Raw genomic sequence first — 13,208 nt, 5'->3', positions numbered from 1 at the left:
TTCTCTTGCACTCCGCATAGTCAGATACTGGATCCCTTAGACATAGTCTCTGCTTTTCTTATCTCTTCCCTCCTATTTTCTATTTTTTTAATCTTTTTATTCCACTATCTGGGTGATTTTCCTCCACACCTGGTGAATTTTTCCTATTTGCCTATTAATTTCTGAGATGTTTTTAATCCACTCATATTTTATATCCTATTTTTTTTCATGGATGCAGTGCTCATCTCTAATAGAAATTATATTTTGTTGAGGTTTTCTTATTCTTCCTGTCTTTCCTCTGTGTCCTCTAAATTCCTCTCTTTAGTGTGTTTGGTCTTTTCTTTCATATAAGAAGCTTTCCTCAAATTTCCAGTGATCTGTGGCTACCCATTCATACTTAACAGTGGAACACTAAAAGCCAGTTGGAAGTTCTGTATATATGGGTTTATCTTGGGCTGGTCAGTTTCCAATAAAGAAATCTGTCATTCTCCTGCCTGGAGTGGTATAGGAAGAGGGGTGGTATGCCTTATTTCTGGTAACCTAGAGAAAATAAGGGAGTCGAAGGAGTCTGTTCAGTCATGTACAGACTTTTGTTTAATCCCCTCTCAGCAGTATGATACCTCATCCTTGCCTCTGCTGCGTGTGGATCTATGAATCCAGCCTCTCAGATTCGCCCTCTCCAGAGAGGAAACCTCTGCTCCTCTCTGTGGTTCTAGTACAAATTGGCTTGTTTCTTCTTGACATTTGTTCTATAGGAGTCATATTTTAGCTTTTTCCACTCTGCTAAGTCAGTTACCACTCAACTATTTTCCTCTTCTAAAAGTTTGTTTAGGGGCACTTGGGTGGATTAGTTGGTTAAGTGTCTGACTTCGGCTCAGGTCATGATCTTGCAGTCCATGAGTTCGAGCCCCACATTGGGCTCTGTGCTGACAGCTCAGAGCCTGGAGCCTGCTTTGGATTCTGTGTCTGCCCCTCTCCTGCTCACACTCTGTCTCTCTCTCTCAAAAATAAATAAACATTAAAAAATATTTAAGTTTGTTTATATTTCTTGACTGCTCTCTTCCTCCTTGTTAATTTATACCCCTTTGGGGGTCATTTCAGTGGGATTTCAAGGAGGAACAAATTAAATATGCAGCTCAAGCTTCCATGTTAGCAGAACATAAAATGCAGCCTTTTTTATTTTTTTTATTATTATTATTTTTTTAATTTATTTCTAGGAGAGAGAGAGAGACAGCGTGAGCAGGGGAGGGTCAGAGAGAGAGGGAGTGACAGACTCTGAAACAGGCTCCAGGCTCCGAGCTGGCAGTCAGCACAGAGCCCGACGCGGGGCCCAAACCCACGAACCACGAGATCATGACCTAAGCGAAAGTCCGACGCTTAACCAACTAAGCCACCCAGGCGCCCCAAATGCAGCCTTTTTTAGGTTGCTTTCCTACTTTTTTAAGTTTATTTATTTATTTTGAGAGAGAAAGAGAGAGTACAGAAAGGGCAGAGAGAGAAGGAGAGAGAATCCCAAGCAGGCTCCATGCTGTCAGCCCAGAGCCCGATGCCGGGCTTGATCTCATGAACCGTGGGATCATGACCTGAGTTGAAACCAAGAGTCAGACACTTAACCGACTGAGACACCCAGGCACCTCACCTTTCTAAGGATGAATGTATTTTGACTTTTCCAAGCTAAACAAAGATTAATGGTCAGTTTGAGAAATTATTCATCTCTTATACTCTTCCCTGGAAACGTGGGGACATATGTTCCTCCAATGTACCTCTAACTCTGTGAGGAGGTGCTAGGAATGAGTTAGAGCTATAGTAACATATCTTGTCCTTTTTTCCCTTGGAATCTAATATGCTTGACCTCCCAAACCTTAAAGTTGAGAGGAAACAAATTCTTACTGTAAATAGTACCTTTTCATCGCTTGTAAATCACTGTCTCTTTCTAAGAAATAAAGGAATAAAGGTAGTTTTTTGTTCTAAATAGTTTTTCTATCACTGAAGAATTGCTGGAGAAAAATTAGAGGAAGTATAGGTTCTGATTATTGAAGATTGCCATGAGTTATAGTAACCCAGGACTCAATTAACTCCCTTTGTGGAGTCAGTGAGACAGTTTTGACTAAATGTGGCATATATAATGAAAAGATACTATTTCTCACCCATCCAATTGCTAAAAATTTTGAAAGTGTAGTAATATCAAACATTGGCAAGGGTGCAGGGAGAAAGTACTGTCCTATATAGCTAGCAAGAGTGTAAATTGGAATTGCCACTTTAAAAGACAATTGAGCGGTATCTATTAAAATTACAAGTGTTGGGGGCGCCTGGATGGCTCAGTCGGTTAACCATCTGACTTTGGCTGTGGTCCTGATCTTGTGGTTTGGGAGTTCGAGCCCCCACATCAGGCTCTCTACTGTCCGTGTGGAACCTGCTTCGGATCCTCTGTCCTCCTCACTCTCTCCCCTATCCCTGCTGGTTCTCTCTCTCAAAATAAATGAATAAATTTTAAAAAATTAAATTAAAAGTGTGTACCCCCATGACTCTGTAATTCTACTTGTTCCTACCCTAGAAAACCTTGCACATGTGTACAGAAGGCATGCACAAGAATATTTCATTATGGCAAAACAATGGGGTAGATCTATAGGCAATGATATAAATAAATCTCAAAGACTAAACAAAGCAAGTTACATAATAATATACACATATAGTATAATTCTACTTACCTTTAACACATTTCAAAAGGTATACACATACAAATATGCACATATTATTTTTGTATCTATTTAAATACTCTAGACATTTGCCACAATATATATATATTAATTAACTATGCACTTAAGGCATTTACATATATGTGTAAATGTCTAGAATATGTAAATGTCCACATATGTAATATGTAAATGTCTAGGAAGAATGTCTGGAAGATCTGCACCAGTCTGATAACAGTGGTTACTTCTGGATAGGGGACTGGAATTTTGGAAGAGTAGGGCAGTAGAGAGGACTCACCCTTTATATGTAGTATCTGGATTATATTTTTTACCAGAATGTTTTCATGTGTTACTTCTCTACGTATAAACACACATACACACATTATTGCCAATTTAAATATGCAGGGTAGCTATAAAGCAATGAGACTGATTTTCGTTGTGTAGTAGCATGGCTCAGTATATTTGTGGAAAACAGCTCTTGCCTATTTAGAAAGCTTCTCTGATACAGCCCCACCTAACCTGTCCTTGTGTCGTTTCAATACTGGTCTGAGACCCACACATAATCTTCTTGGCTACCAACCACTCATTCAGCCAGTGTCCTTTAATTTTTTGGTTATGAGAACAGGGGGGAATCTACTGGGTTTTCCCAATCTTGGAAACTACTAAACTTCAGTTTCTAGAATTCATTTCCTAAATGCATGCAGAACTGCAGTTGGTATTAAATATATATGTTTGAAAGTTCTGAATATAAGAATGTTTGTGCAGCTCTTTGCTATTTACAGACTGTCTTTCCTTCTTTATCTTTTTTGATCTTCCCAACAACCCTGCAAGGTAAGTGGTGTTAATTGTTCACATACATAGGTAGGGAAACTCGTGGGGCTCCCCAAGACTACCCCAAGGTTTGAAGATTCACCGGGATGACTCAGACAACTTGGCACACAGTCATACGGCTACAAGTTATTACAGTGGAAGGATACAAAACAAAATCAGCAAAAAGAAAAAGCACATGGGGCAAAGTCTGAAGGAAACCAGATGGAAGCTTCCAAGAGTCTTCTCCTAGTAGAGTAGCAGTATTATTTAATTCCTCCAGCAGTGGTTTGGTGACATGTGTGAAATGTGTGAAATGTTGTCAGGGAATCTCCCTAGAGTCTAGGAGTCCAGGGTTTTTTTTTTAAGTTTTATTTTAATTCCAGTTAGTTAACATACAGTGTTATATTAGTTTCAGGTATACAATATAGTGATTCAACAATTCCACAGTCCTTAATCCCCATCACCCGTATCACCCATTTCACCCCAGCCACCTCCCCTCTGGTAACCATCAGTTTGTGCTCTATACTTAAGAGTCTATTGGGGAACCTGGGTGACTCAGTCGGTTAAGTGTTAGACTCTTGATTTCAGCTCAGGTCATGAACTCGGAGTTTGTCGGTTTGAGCTCCACACTGACAGTATGGAGCCTGCTTGGGCTTCTCTACCCCCAACCTGCTCACTCATTCACGTTCTCTCTCTCTCTCTCTCTCTCTCTCTCTCTCTCTCTCCCCCCTCTCTCTCAAAATAAATAAACTTCTTTTTTAAAAAAAAAAAGCCTGTTTCTTGGCATAATGAGCCACTCTTATCAAAAGGGTGGGAACCCTACCAAATTCACACACTTAAGCCAAGGGCTTGCAAGCAATACTCTTTAAGAACAGCTGTCTCCAGCCTGCTATATGAACTCTCTTCCACATAGAAACTAAGGCTAAAAAGAGATTAAATGACTTTCGTTAAGACTTTAGATATTAAGTGCTGGGCTCAATGTTCAAACCTAGATTTTTAGATTCCAAGTTTATACTTTTTCCACTAGGTATAACTTTCATCTCTTTAAATCAAGTACAAATGTTTTTAGTTTGTAATTTATTTTTTTAATTTATTTTTTATTTTTCTCTTTCATAGTTTATTGTCAAGTTGGTTTCCATATAACACTTAGTGCTCATCCCAACATAGTGCCCTCCTCCATACCCGTCACCGCCTTCCCCTCCCCCCCACCCCATCAGCCGTCAGTTTGTTCTGTAATTTCAGTTGTAAAATTGAATACATAGTTCCTTAAGATGTAGAATGTTGAGTTTCCTTTTTCATTTATTTTATTATTTTTTTAAATATTTATTTTTGAGATAGAGAGTGAGTGGGCGGGAGCAGAGAGAGAGGGAGACAGAGGATCCAAAGCAGGCTCTACACTGACAGCTCAAACTCACAAACCATGAGATCATGACCTGAGCCGAAGTCAGACACTTAACTGACTGAGCCACCCAGGCACCCCTTCTTTTTTTTTAAAGTAAATTTTCTTTCATGTCTTTTAATGCTTTTTTTTCTCTCTGACCCATAACATTTCTAGGATAACATAAAAAATCTAGAATTGGAGGTCATCAGTCTGCAGAAGGAAAAAGAAGAATTAGTTCTTGAACTTCAGACAACAAAGAAGGATGTCAACCAAGCCAAGTAAGAATAAATCCAGTAAATATTATTTCAAGTCCCTACTGTGTGTGAGGAAGTTATAAATGAAATATACAAGTATAAGAGCCATATCCTGCCCCCCACACGATTTATACCTAATTGTAGAAAGAAGATCTAAACAAAAGAAAAGTAATTGAGATTTTCAACAACACCTTATGCTGACAGTGAAAGAATGTCATAACAGCATATGATTAGTAGATTAGTAGCTAGATGAATTTCTTAGGCAGCAATTGCTTTAAGAGTTCAGAGGTAGGGGATATAAGTTTAGGCTGGCATGACCAAGGAAGGCCATATGAGAAGTTAGCATTTGAGCTGATTTTGAAAAATTATCAGACCCACCAGGCAGCTAGTTTCTTTGTCCCTGCACTGATTGTAAATTAGCTTGTGAATAGAATTAATGTCTAGGCTAGTAAATGAAAAACCAATCTAGCCATCCCTTAGTGAAGAATAAAACCAAGACAGATAACCAGAATATCATGCGCTTCCTCAGACCTCTGCCTTATGGGCTATTCTGCCTTCTCTGTTTTACTCCGTGACTCTATCTCCGTGGAGTCTAAAGTTCATGCTCTTTAAAAAAAAAAAGAAATATATATATATATATATATATATATATATATATATATATAACGTTTATTTATTGTTGAGAGAGATTGAGAGAGAGAGAAAGAGAGTGTGTGAGCAGGAGGTGGGGGGGGGGCAGAGAGAGACCAAGACACAGAATCCGAGGCAGGCTCCACACTGTCAGCACAGAGCCCTATTAGGGTTCAAACTCATGAGCTGTGAGATCATGACCTGAACCGAAGTCAGACATTTAGCAGACTGAGCCACCCAGATGCTCCTACAGTTCATGTTCTTAAATATTATGCTGAATATTTACTTTCTATCTCAGACTAGTGTAATAATCACCAGAATAATTCCTGTACAGCTAAACTAAAGTGAAATATCTTCAGAGAACCATCCTTTTAACATAGTGGTGGGGAGTGAAATATTGAGGCAATTGCATTGTTATATACTCAAAAAATTTGTTGTTTTACTCTTGGTATTGAGCTCCCATTATTGAGACAGTTTTGGTTTGGGTGGTATTCATTATTTGAAGATGGCTACCCAACTGGTCACCCATTTTATATGTATCAGGATTTTGAACCTGGAAATCTATGTCTTTTGAAGTCAGGCTTTGCTGCTGCTAGTCTTCATTCCTATAGCACCTGTTTTTAGGTTGAGTGAGCGCCGCCGTAAACGTCTCCAGGAGCTAGAGGGTCAAATAGCTGATCTGAAGAAGAAACTCAATGAACAGTCCAAACTTCTGAAGCTGAAAGAATCCACAGAGCATACCGTTTCCAAACTGAACCAGGAAATACGGGTAAGAAACTCTCATCCTTGGGTTTATGTCATTAAACCTTACAAACAAAGGTGTTCCATTTAGAATTATACTACAGAGGTGTTGTTAGGTGAGAAAGTAGCAAGCAGGGCCATCTTTGCAAGTGTGTGAAACTCTACAAATGTCCCTTTTACAGGACATTGTCCTGGTAGTCATCTAGAGTCTGAAGAACAAAACCCTGCTTTAACATTCAGAGTTTGATGTTAGATTCTCTGAAACCAAAGGAGAAAGATACCTGAGTATTTTATAGTGATATACTGACCACTTTCCATAATTACGTAGAATGATTTTGTAAAGTAGTTGCAAAGTGACAGACACCTGAAGAATATTTTTAGTTATTGAATGTCCAACTTCTGACATCTGCAAAGTAGAGTTACAGGCCACTTATACTAAAACCTTTAGAACACAGTGGTTGCTAGGTGGATTTGTCCTTGGGGCTTAGTAAATATTTCCTTGAAATTTCATTTATGTACAATGAATTTAAGGCTGAATTTAGCTGTTGGTACATTTTTAAAAAAATTTCTTCAACATGTTCATCTGTGTCATCTATACTTGGAAACCCTGTGCAAGCATAGCAAGGGGTATTGCAAGCCTAATCAGAAAATCTGTTGGCATCCTTCTCAGCTGAGCTCTGAGTTTTCTCTATTCTTAATAGTTAGTCTATCCATCTGCACATCAGCCTAGAATAAGTGCAGATGACTAATAGTTGTACTGGTTGTTGTTTTTACAGGTGATGAAAAACCAGCGGGTACAGTTGATGCGTCAGATGAAAGAAGATGCTGAGAAGTTTAGACAGTGGAAACAACAAAAAGACAAAGAAGTAATCCAGTTAAAAGAACGAGTAAGTAACTACAACTTCTCAAAGGCCTGCTTAACAAAGCCTTCTCTGGGCTAACTAGCATTAAAGCCTCTCTTCAAACAACTGGTTATCTCCCAAAATGTGACACATTTTGCACATGAATGTAGCAACTATTTCTTAAACATCTACCACGTGCAAGGTACTATCTGCTAGATACCATGGAAAATAGAAAGATGAGTATTATTTTTTTTCTTTTTTTTTAACAAATAGTTTATTGTCAAATTAGTTTCCACATAACACCCAGTGCTCATCCCCACAAGTGCCCTCCTCCATGCCCATCCCCCCTCCCCCCCTCATCCATCAGTCCTCAGTTTTTGTCAGCATTCAAGAGTTTCTCATGGTTTGCCTCTCTCCCTTTCCCCCACCATTTCCGCCGAAAGATGAGTATTATATGAGCTCTCTCCTTGAAGAATGGCTTATCTAAAGAGGAATGTGAGGGGTGCCTGCGAGGTTAGTCAGCTATGCATCTGTCTCTTAATTTCGGCTCAGGTCATGATCTCATGGTTTGTGAGATCAAGACCCTGTGCTGACAGTGCAGAGCCTGCTTGGGATTCTTTCTCCCCTTCTCCCTCTGCCCCTCCCCCACTTGCACTCTCACTATCAAAATAAACAAACACTTTTTAAAAATGAAGAAATATCTCAAATCTGTAACCTAGACTTCTACTTTAAGACACTGGGGAAAAAAAAAGAAAACTAAACCCAAAGCTAGCAGATGGACAGAAATGTTCAACATTGGACTCTGTACTGACAGCTCAGAGCCTGGACCCTGCTTCATATTCTGTGTCTCCCTCTCTCTATGTCCCTCCCTTGCTCGCTCTCTCATGCTCTCTCTCTCTCTCTCTCTCTCTCTCTCTCTCTCTCTCAAAAAAAATAAATAGCAAAAAAATATTTTAAGTAAAAAAAAATAAGAAATAATACCAAATTTTGGAAACTATTCTGAAAAACAGAAGCAAAAGAAACATTTCCCAGCTCGTTCTATGAGTATTTCATTGATACCAAAACCAAAGACATTCCAAGAAAACTATAGAATATAGATGTGACAGTCGTCAAAATCAACAGTTGAATCCAGCAACATATAAAAAGAATGATACACCATGACCAAGTAAGGTTCATCTGAAAAAAATGCAAGCCAGCCTTAATATCTGAAAATCGATTAATGAATTTAATATCAGTACAATAAAGGACAAGAACTACATGATTATCTCAATAGACATAGAAAACACATTTGACAAAATCCATCACCTTTCATAATAAAACCACTCAGGAAACCAGGAGTAGAAGGGAACTTCTCAACCTGATAAAGGGCATTTATGAAAATCCCACAGTTAGCATCATACTGAATGGGAAAAGACAGAATACTTTCCCCCTAAGATCAGGAACAAGACAAGAATATCCACTCTCATTGATTTTATTCCACATTGTCCTGGAGGTTCTGGCCAAGGCACTTAAGCAAAAAATATATAAAAGGCATCCAGATTGGAAAGGAAGAAGCAAAACTCTGTTAGCAGATGACATGATCTTGTATTATATGTATAAAATGCTAGAGGATCTACTAAAAAAAAAAACTGTTAAAACTAATACATGAGTTCAGCAAGGTTGGAGGATATAAGTTCAATGTACAAAAGTTGATTGTATGTCTTTACACTAGAAACCAATTTGAAAATGAAGAAAACAATTCCATTTATAATAGCATCAGTAAAAATAAAATGCTTAGGAATAAACTTAAGAGTAAAACCTATACACTAAAAACTATAAAACATCATTGAATTAGTTAAATATCTAAATAAATGGAAAGATATTAATGTTCATGAATGAGAAGACTTAATATAATTAAGATAAAATACTCCCCAGATTGATCTCAGATTCAGTACAATCTCAGTCAAAATTCCAACTGGCTTATACACAGATATTCAAATGCTGATCCTAAAATTCATATGGAAATGGAAGTAACCCAGCGTAGTCATAACAATCTTAAAAGAAAAGAATAAATTTGGAGAGGTTACATTTCCCCTTGGCAACACATCCATCACCTCACATAGTTACCTGTTTTTTTCAGTGTAAAGAAAACACTTAAGATGTACTCCTTAGCAGATTTCAAGTATACAGTATAGTATTATTAACTAGGGTCACTATTATATATAGATCCCCAGAACTTATAACTGAAATTTTGTACCCTTTGACCAACCTTTCCCTGTTTTCCCCACCCCCCAGTTCCTGGTAACCACCATTACTCTCTAGTTTTATGGGTTTGACTTTTTTTAGGTTCCACATATAAGTGAGATCATACAGTATTCGTCTTTCTCAGTCTGGTTTATTTCAGTCACCATAATGACTTTTAGGTTCATCCGTGTTGTTGCAAATGGCGGGATTTGCTTTTTGTTTGTGGCAGAATTATATTCCATTGTATACATATACCACATTTTCTTTATCCATTCATCTGTCAACACTTAGGTTATTTCTATATCTTGGTTACTATGAATAATGCTGCAATGAATATGAGGATACAGATCTCTCTTCAAGATACTGATTTCACTGGGGCACCTGGGTGGCTCAGTTGGTTAAGCGTCCGACTTCAGCTCAGGTCATGATCTCCCATTTCATGGGTTCGAGCCCCGCTTTGGGCTCTGTGCTGACAGCTAGCTCAGAGCCTGGATGCTGCTTCAGATTCTGTGTTTCCCTCTCTCTCTAACCATCCCCTGCTCACGCTGTCTCTCTCTCTCTCTCTCAGAAATACATAAAACATTAAAAATTAAAAAAAAAAGGTACTGATTTCATTATCCTTGAATATATATACCCAGTAGTGAGATTGTGCTGGATCGTGTAGTAGTTATATTTTTAATTTTTTGAGGAAAATTAAATCCTGTTTTCCATAGTGACTATTAATACTGAAAGACTCTGTAGTTACATCATAAAGTTTTATGTCAACTAGCTGAATAACAGTTAAAAGCCTGACTTTTTCCTTCTCAGGACCGTAAGAGGCAATATGAACTGCTCAAACTTGAAAGAAACTTCCAAAAACAGTCTAATGTGCTCAGACGTAAAACCGAGGAGGTAAGAAAATCCAATCTACTGGGTCAGATGTACTGTTACCTTCAGGCTTAAATGCTGACATAGTAGTATCCTAAATGAGGCAGTGTCCTGAGAAACCAGGGATATCAATCTTGACCGGCAGTTCTTAAGTCTTAATCCCTGTTTATGTCATGAGCTGTGAGCAGGTAAAAATCTGAAGGAAATGGTACTATTCAGATAAGGATTTTTCCCCCAATTGGACTTGCTTCTTTCCAATCAAAATACAGAGTAATTTGTGACATTTTCAGACACTTTCAGTCTGTGGTACGTTGAAATGTGTACCTCCCCTAGGCTCTAAAGCAATAGTTATTCGGGGCATCTAGGTGGCTCAGTCGGCTAAGCGTCCGACTTCGGCTCAGGTCATGATCTCACGGTTGGTGGGTTCGAGCCCCGCATCAGGCTCTGTGCTGACAGCTAGCTCGGAGCCTGCTTCCGATTCTGTGTCTCCCTCTCAATCTGACCCTCCCCTGCTCAAGCTGCCTCTCTCTCTCTCTCTCGGAAATAAAATATTTTTAAAAATGTTTAAAATTAAAGCAGTAGTTATTCACCAGTATTATGTACATAGAGACTTAAAAATTGATTCCTATAGGAAGTCAAACCCATAGAATTTTTCATTCTTCTGGGGCGCCTCAGTGGCTCAGTCAGTTAAGCATCTGACTCTTGATTTCAGCTCAGGTCATAATCTTACGGTTTGTGAGTTAGAGCTCTGCATCAGGCTCTGCACTGTCTTGCTTGGGATTCACCCTCTCCCTCTCTCTCTCTGCCTCTCCCCCTGTTTGTGCTTGCTTGAGTGCTCTCTCTCTCTCTCTCAAAATAAATAAATATCTTTCCAAAAAGATTTGAAAAATTTTACTTTACTAATATGCTGGAAATTAAAATGTTTTTTTTTTAAACCTTCAATTCAACATTACTGTGAGCTGTTTTTATTTAGGCAGCTGCTGCCAACAAGCGTCTCAAGGATGCTCTCCAAAAACAACAGGAGGTTGCAGATAAGCGGAAAGAGACTCAGAGCCGTGGAATGGAAGGCACTGCAGCTCGAGTGAAGGTATGGACAGCTTGAACTATTATTTTTCTTACCTACCTCAGGGATAGGAAAAAAATGGAAAATAGACTTCTTCTTGTTTAGAATTAAACACTTCAGAATCTGAAGCTCTTCTGCCTGAAAGCCTGATTTCCTAAGGATACCTTTGAATATCTTTGAACAAATGTGAAAGACCAAGAGTAGAGAACCCTGGGGCACCTGAGTGGCTCAGTCATGAAGCCATTGGACGTCAGCTCAGGTCATGATCTCACAGTTTGTGAACTTGAGCCTTGCATCGGGCTCTATGCTGACAGCTCAGAGCCTGGAGCCTGCTTCGGATTCTGTGTCTCCCTCTCTCTCTGTCTCTCCCCTGCTTACGCTCTGTCTCTCAAAAATAAACGTTAAAAAATTTTAAGAGTAGAGAACCATTTTCATCTCAGCCACTATTGAAGGTCAGTTAATTTTTTTATATTTTCATTGAGGTATGATTGGCCCACAATAAATTGTATATATTTAAAATGTGTAACTTGGGGCACCTGGGTGGCTCAGTCAGGTAAGCGTCCAACTTCGGCTCAGGTCATGATCTCATGGTTCGTGGGTTCGAGCCCCACGTCGGGCTCTGTGCCGACAGCTCAGAGCCTGGAGCCTGTCTTTGGATTCTGTATCTCCCTCTCTCTCTGACCCTCCCCTGATCTCTCTCTCTCTCTCTCTCTCTCTCTGCCTCTCAGAAATAAATAAAATGTTAAAAAAAATTTTTAAAAACACGTAACTTGGATATTATTAAAAATAAAAAATAAAATGTATAACTTAATAAGTTTTGACATAGATATGCACTCATGAAATCATCACCACAATCAAGATAATGTCAATGTCCATCCTGACCAAAACTTAATTTTGTTCCCCTTTGTAAACCCTTTCTCCTCTCCCTAGTTCACCCCTCTACCTCCCTATCTCCAGGCAACCATTAATCTGCTGTCACTATAGACTCCTTTTTTTATTTTCTAGAATTTTACAAAAATTGAATCATACAGTATATTTTCTTTTACTGGGTTTCATTCAGTGTAAGTATTTCAAGATTCATCCATGTGGCTGTGTGTATCAGTACTTCTTTCCTTTCTATTGCTGAATGGCCTCCTGCTATTGATGGACATTTTGTGTTGGTTCTAGTTTTTTGCTATTACATATACTGTACTGAACATTTGTGTACAAGTCTTTGTGTGGATATATGTTTTATTTCTTTTGGGAAGATAACCTAGGAGTGGATTGGCTGGCAGGTGTATATTCTAACTTTTAAGCAACTGCCAAATTGTTTTCCAAAGAGTTATACCTTCCTACTAGCACTATATTAATGTTCTTGTTACTGTACATTTTCACCAATACTGAGTATGGTCAGTCTTTTAAATCTTAGGTATTCTAGTGAAGGGGTAGTGGTACCTCATCGTGGGTTTAGTTTTCGTTTCCCTTATGACTAATGATGTTGAGCATCTTTTCATGTGCTTATTTGCCATATGTATGTTTTCTGAAATATATGTTCAGATCTTCCCCCTTTTTTTTTTTATTGGGTTGTCTTTAATCTCACTTTTCAGTTAGAATTCTTTATATATACTAGATATATCCAACAAAGAACTTTTATGTTTTAGAAAAATTTCCTCCTGGTCTGTGACTTGCCTTTCCCTTTTTTAACAGTGTCTTTTGAAGAGCAAGCCTTTATAATTTTTTTTTTTT

At 38.5% G+C, this 13,208-nt stretch overlaps 1 protein-coding gene across 4 annotated transcripts in view; it reads left to right on the top strand.

Moving 5' to 3' along the window:
• The window catches only part of KIF4A (kinesin family member 4A), a 126,913-nt gene that overhangs the window by 72,618 nt on the left and 41,087 nt on the right, over positions 1–13,208 (top strand). For all 4 annotated transcript variants that reach the window (XM_039253377.1, XM_039253373.1, XM_039253376.1 and 1 more), the window contains 5 exons: positions 5,038–5,141; positions 6,372–6,516; positions 7,265–7,375; positions 10,361–10,444; positions 11,394–11,507. In XM_039253377.1, the coding sequence (XP_039109308.1) occupies positions 5,038–5,141; positions 6,372–6,516; positions 7,265–7,375; positions 10,361–10,444; positions 11,394–11,507 (558 nt within the window). The remainder of the gene's footprint in view (positions 1–5,037; positions 5,142–6,371; positions 6,517–7,264; positions 7,376–10,360; positions 10,445–11,393; positions 11,508–13,208) is intronic.

The sequence above is a fragment of the Hyaena hyaena genome, unplaced genomic scaffold, assembly GCF_003009895.1.
Source record: "Hyaena hyaena isolate Hyena2069 unplaced genomic scaffold, ASM300989v1 scaffold_451, whole genome shotgun sequence".
NCBI classification, from domain to species: Eukaryota; Metazoa; Chordata; class Mammalia; order Carnivora; family Hyaenidae; genus Hyaena; species Hyaena hyaena.
This window is presented reverse-complemented; position numbering and strand designations above follow the sequence as displayed.